Raw genomic sequence first — 6,136 nt, 5'->3', positions numbered from 1 at the left:
GGGTGCACTCACTCGGCTGGTTCTCTCCTGTAGGAGTCTCAGGTTGTCCTTGCACTGCTGCAGCTCCTCTGACAGGGACAGCTTCTCCTGCTCCACCTCAGAGCACCTCTGCTTCACCTGCACCAGCTCCACCTGAGTGTCCTCATACTGCACACACACACACACACACCTGAGTGTCCTCATACTGCACACACACACACACACACACCTGAGTGTCCTCATACTGCACACACACACACACACCTGAGTGTCCAGAAGGAAGTACACACACACATTTTTACCAACTAGCATCCACTCCTTGCTCCAAACTCCACCCTTCGGAGAATGCGAGGAGAGGAAGTGAGGACAGGATGTCAGGATATAGCGATGGAGGAATTGAGAACAAGGATATTAGGCAAATGGAATATTCTTGATCTTTGAAGTGTCAGGTACAGCCTTCTCAATTACACATCTGGTAGATGGTGAGAGGTGGATCCACATGGAAATCAATTATACATTACACTTTCTGAAAAAAAATACTTCTACAAAGGATGAGGATGCAGATGGTTAGGGGATAGGGTATATGTGGGTGGGCAATGAGGATGCAGATGGTTGGGGATAGGGTATATGTGGGTGGGGTATGAGGATGCAGATGGTTAGGGGAGAGGGTATAAGTGGGTGGGGTATGAGGATGCAGATGGTTAGGGGATAGGGTATAAGTGGGTAGGGTATGAGGATGCAGATGGTCAGGGGAGAGGGTATAAGTGGGTAGGGTATGAGGATGCAGATGGTTAGGGGAGAGGGTATAAGTGGGTGGGGTATGAGGATGCAGATGGTTAGGGGATAGGGTATAAGTGGGTGGGGTATGAGGATGCAGATGGTTAGGGGATAGGGTATAAGTGGGTGGGGTATGAGGATGCAGATGGTTAGGGGATAGGGTATAAGTGGGTGGGGTATGAGGATGCAGATGGTTAGGGGAGAGGGTATAAGTGGGTGGGGTATGAGGATGCAGATGGTTAGGGGATAGGGTATATGTGGGTGGGGTATGAGGATGCAGATGGTTAGGGGATAGGGTATAAGTGGGTGGGGTATGAGGATGCAGATGGTTAGGGGATAGGGTATCAGTGGGTAGGCTATGAGGATGCAGATGGTTAGGGGATAGGGTATAAGTGGGTGGGGTATGAGGATGCAGATGGTTAGGGGATAGGGTATCAGTGGGTAGGCTATGAGGATGCAGATGGTTAGGGGATAGGGTATAAGTGGGTGGGGTATGAGGATGCAGATGGTTAGGGGATAGGGTATCAGTGGGTGGGGTATGAGGATGCAGATGGTTAGGGGATAGAGTATCAGTGGGTGGGGTATGAGGATGCAGATGGTTAGGGGATAGGGTATAAGTGGGTGGGGTATGAGGATGCAGATGGTTAGGGGATAGGGTATCAGTGGGTAGGCTATGAGGATGCAGATGGTTAGGGGATAGGGTATAAGTGGGTGGGGTATGAGGATGCAGATGGTTAGGGGAGAGGGTATAAGTGGGTGGGGTATGAGGATGCAGATGGTTAAGGGAGAGGGTATAAGTGGGTGGGGTATGAGGATGCAGATGGTTAGGGGATAGGGTATAAGTGGGTGGGGTATGAGGATGCAGATGGTTAGGGGATAGGGTATCAGTGGGTAGGCTATGAGGATGCAGATGGTTAGGGGATAGGGTATAAGTGGGTGGGGTATGAGGATGCAGATGGTTAGGGGATAGGGTATCAGTGGGTAGGCTATGAGGATGCAGATGGTTAGGGGATAGGGTATAAGTGGGTGGGGTATGAAGATGCAGATGGTTAGGGGATAGGGTATCAGTGGGTGGGGTATGAGGATGCAGATGGTTAGGGGATAGAGTATCAGTGGGTGGGGTATGAGGATGCAGATGGTTAGGGGATAGGGTATAAGTGGGTGGGGTATGAGGATGCAGATGGTTAGGGGATAGGGTATCAGTGGGTAGGCTATGAGGATGCAGATGGTTAGGGGATAGGGTATAAGTGGGTGGGGTATGAGGATGCAGATGGTTAGGGGAGAGGGTATAAGTGGGTGGGGTATGAGGATGCAGATGGTTAAGGGAGAGGGTATAAGTGGGTGGGGTATGAGGATGCAGATGGTTAGGGGATAGGGTATATGTGGGTAGGGTGTGAGGATGCAGATGGTTAGGGGATAGGGTATAAGTGGGTGGGGTATGAGGATGCAGATGGTTAGGGGATAGGGTATAAGTGGGTGGGGTATGAGGATGCAGATGGTTAGGGGAGAGGGTATAAGTGGGTGGGCTATGAGGATGCAGATGGTTAGGGGATAGGGTATAAGTGGGTGGGCTATGAGGATGCAGATGGTTAGGGGATAGGGTATAAGTGGGTGGGGTATGAGGATGCAGATGGTTAGGGGATAGGGTATAAGTGGGTGGGGTATGAGGATGCAGATGGTTAGGGGATAGGGTATCAGTGGGTAGGCTATGAGGATGCAGATGGTTAGGGGATAGGGTATAAGTGGGTGGGGTATGAGGATGCAGATGGTTAGGGGAGAGGGTATCAGTGGGTGGGGTATGAGGATGCAGATGGTTAGGGGAGAGGGTATAAGTGGGTGGGGTATGAGGATGCAGATGGTTAGGGGATAGGGTATAAGTGGGTGGGGTATGAGGATGCAGATGGTTAGGGGAGAGGGTATAAGTGGGTGGGGTATGAGGATGCAGATGGTTAGGGGAGAGGGTATAAGTGGGTGGGGTATGAGGATGCAGATGGTTAGGGGATAGGGTATATGTGGGTAGGGTATGAGGATGCAGATGGTTAGGGGATAGGGTATAAGTGGGTGGGGTATGAGGATGCAGATGGTTAGGGGATAGGGTATAAGTGGGTGGGGTATGAGGATGCAGATGGTTGGGGATAGGGTATATGTGGGTGGGGTATGAGGATGCAGATGGTTAGGGGAGAGGGTATAAGTGGGTGGGCTATGAGGATGCAGATGGTTAGGGGATAGGGTATAAGTGGGTGGGGTATGAGGATGCAGATGGTTAGGGGATAGGGTATAAGTGGGTGGGGTATGAGGATGCAGATGGTTAGGGGATAGGGTATCAGTGGGTAGGCTATGAGGATGCAGATGGTTAGGGGATAGGGTATAAGTGGGTGGGGTATGAGGATGCAGATGGTTAGGGGAGAGGGTATAAGTGGGTGGGGTATGAGGATGCAGATGGTTAGGGGAGAGGGTATAAGTGGGTGGGGTATGAGGATGCAGATGGTTAGGGGATAGGGTATCAGTGGGTAGGCTATGAGGATGCAGATGGTTAGGGGATAGGGTATAAGTGGGTGGGGTATGAGGATGCAGATGGTTAGGGGAGAGGGTATAAGTGGGTGGGGTATGAGGATGCAGATGGTTAGGGGATAGGGTATAAGTGGGTGGGCTATGAGGATGCAGATGGTTAGGGGATAGGGTATAAGTGGGTGGGGTATGAGGATGCAGATGGTTAGGGGAGAGGGTATAAGGGTGTAAGGGTGAACTCACTCGGCTGGTTCTCTCCTGTAGGAGTCTCAGGTTGTCCTTGCACTGCTGCAGCTCCTCTGACAGGGACAGCTTCTCCTGCTCCACCTCAGAGCACCTCTGCTTCACCTGCACCAGCTCCACCTGAGTGTCCTCATACTGCACACACACACACACACACACCTGAGTGTCCTCATACTGCACACACACACACACACACACACACACCTGAGTGTCCTCATACTGCACACACACACACACACCTGAGTGTCCTCATACTGCACACACACACACACACACACACACCTGAGTGTCCTCATACTACACACACACACACACACCTGAGTGTCCTCATACTGCACACACACACACACACCTGAGTGTCCTCATACTGCACACACACACACACACACACACCTGAGTGTCCTCATACTGCACACACACACACACACACACACACACACCTGAGTGTCCTCATACTGCACACACACACACACACACACACACACCTGAGTGTCCTCATACTGCACACACACACACACACACACACACACCTGAGTGTCCTCATACTACACACACACACACACACACACACACACCTGAGTGTCCTCATACTGCACACACACACACACACACACACCTGAGTGTCCTCATACTGCAAACGCACACACACACACGCACACACCTGAGTGTCCTCATACTGCACACACACACACACACACCTGACTGTCCTCATACTGCACACACACACACACACACACCTCTGAGGGTCCTCATACTGCACACACACACACACACACACACACACCTCTGAGGGTCCTCATACTGCACACACACACACATACACAGGTGCATTGGTACCTCTCTCTGAAGCCCTTTGATCCTGTTGGCTGCCTGGTCTGACTGGGTCTTGAGTCGGGCGGAGTCCTGCTGGTGCTGCTCCTGCTGCTCAGCCAGCCTGCTCTCCAGCGCCCCCTGTGTGCGCTCCAGGACACTGACATTGCGGCCCAGAAGGGCAGCCTGGTCCCGAGAGCTGGCAGCACGTGAGGGAGAGAAAGAGTGCGTTTATTGCATGTGTCCAGGTCAGTGTGGCAACAGGGCAAGCAGAGAACCCCAGCAACGTCCTCCAACTCATCACCTGGGATCCCCAGGCGATCCCAGGCCAGCTGGGAGATATAACCCCTCCACATATATCCTGGGTCTTCACCCAGGTGGTTGTGTCTGACCTCCTCCACCTATCAGCACTGGAGGGAGGCGGTCACCACCTCCAGTGGCTCCCCTCACCGTAGAGGAGCAGCAGTTCTACTGTGACAGCCTCCCTCATCACTGGAGTCCACCAACAGGTCCTTGGGTACCACCGCTCCCAGCAGTAACTTCCACAGAAGTTTTGAATTGAGTCCATTCAGAGTCTATGAGCCCAACCTCATCCTCCATACAGGATAAAATCCAACTCACCACCAAATACCCATCATCTGAACCAACTCACCACCAAATGCCCATCATCTGAACCAGCTCACCACCAAATGCCCATCATCTGAACCAGCTCACCACAAAATGCCCATCATCTGAACCAACTCACCACCAAATGCCCATCATCTGAACCAACTCACCACCAAATGGCCATCAGCTGAACCAGCTCACCACCAAATGCCCATCATCTGAACCAGCTCACCACCAAATGCCCATCATCTGAACCAACTCACCACCAAATGCCCATCATCTGAACCAACTCACCACCAAATGCCCATCATCTGACCGCCCAGCTCCTCTCCAAAAGATACTGTATGGCTGCAGGTATGATAACAAAACTACAAAATCGATCACTGACCTTTGTCCCAAGATGTCCTGGTACCAGGTACACTTATGAACATCCTTGTGTTCAAACATGGCGTTCGTTATGGAAAAACCATGACCAGCACAGAAGTCCAATGACATAACGCCAGACTGGGACTGTTTAGTATCCCCACTCCCAATGGGCACCCCTCACCCTGAGTAGGAGAGAGAGCCTCTATCAAGGATTCTGGTTCCAGAGGCAACATTATGTGTAGAGCTGGGCCCAACCATCTAAACCTCCCACACCAGTTCCAGCTCCTTTCCCCCAGTGAGGTAGGAACTGTAAGTTGCAGTTGCATCGTTTGTGGTACACTATCATATCTTCGTTATATAGACAGCTAGTTCCACAGCCAAATAAGTAGCTTCCTCAAAATATAGTTGGCTAGCTAAAGTGAACTTCAAAAAGACAAAACGTATAGTGTTGTGCAGCACACTAAAGTTAACATTTCATGACGTCACTTGTTCGGTGAACATTTTCTCCACTACAAAAAGACGGCAGGCTCTGTCGTGTTTGTCACTGTCAACTTTCCAAAATAGTGCATGTTGTGGTTTGAGGGTGTTTGCTGCTGCCGTTGAGTCTGAAATTACCCATTGTACCTTTAATAAAGTGTGCGTGTGTTTATGTGTGTCTTTGTATGTATTACATTTGAGCTCACCTGTACAGCTCTTTCTCCAGATGTTGCATATTTTCCTGCAGTGCAGTCTTCTCCGAGCGCAGGGTTGCACACTCTGTCTGCAGGACGGTGCAGTTCTTCTGCAGCTCACCTGCGCATACAGAACACATCCCATAAGCCTGTGCAGCTGGCCTGCGCATACAGAA

General features: G+C 51.1%; 1 protein-coding gene across 1 annotated transcript in view; it reads right to left on the bottom strand.

The window, feature by feature from the left end:
- slmapb (sarcolemma associated protein b) overlaps window positions 1–6,136 on the bottom strand; it is a 33,366-nt gene that overhangs the window by 4,862 nt on the left and 22,368 nt on the right. The window contains exons 13-16 of the mRNA XM_061259175.1: window positions 5,973–6,081; window positions 4,345–4,516; window positions 3,508–3,642; window positions 13–147 (exon numbers count right to left, since the gene is read on the bottom strand). Of these exons, the coding sequence (XP_061115159.1) occupies window positions 13–147; window positions 3,508–3,642; window positions 4,345–4,516; window positions 5,973–6,081 (551 nt within the window). The remainder of the gene's footprint in view (window positions 1–12; window positions 148–3,507; window positions 3,643–4,344; window positions 4,517–5,972; window positions 6,082–6,136) is intronic.

Source organism: Conger conger, chromosome 10, assembly GCF_963514075.1.
Source record: "Conger conger chromosome 10, fConCon1.1, whole genome shotgun sequence".
NCBI classification, from domain to species: domain Eukaryota; kingdom Metazoa; phylum Chordata; class Actinopteri; order Anguilliformes; family Congridae; genus Conger; species Conger conger.
Note: the sequence above shows the minus strand (reverse complement) of the source record. Positions and strands in the feature narration are given on the sequence as shown.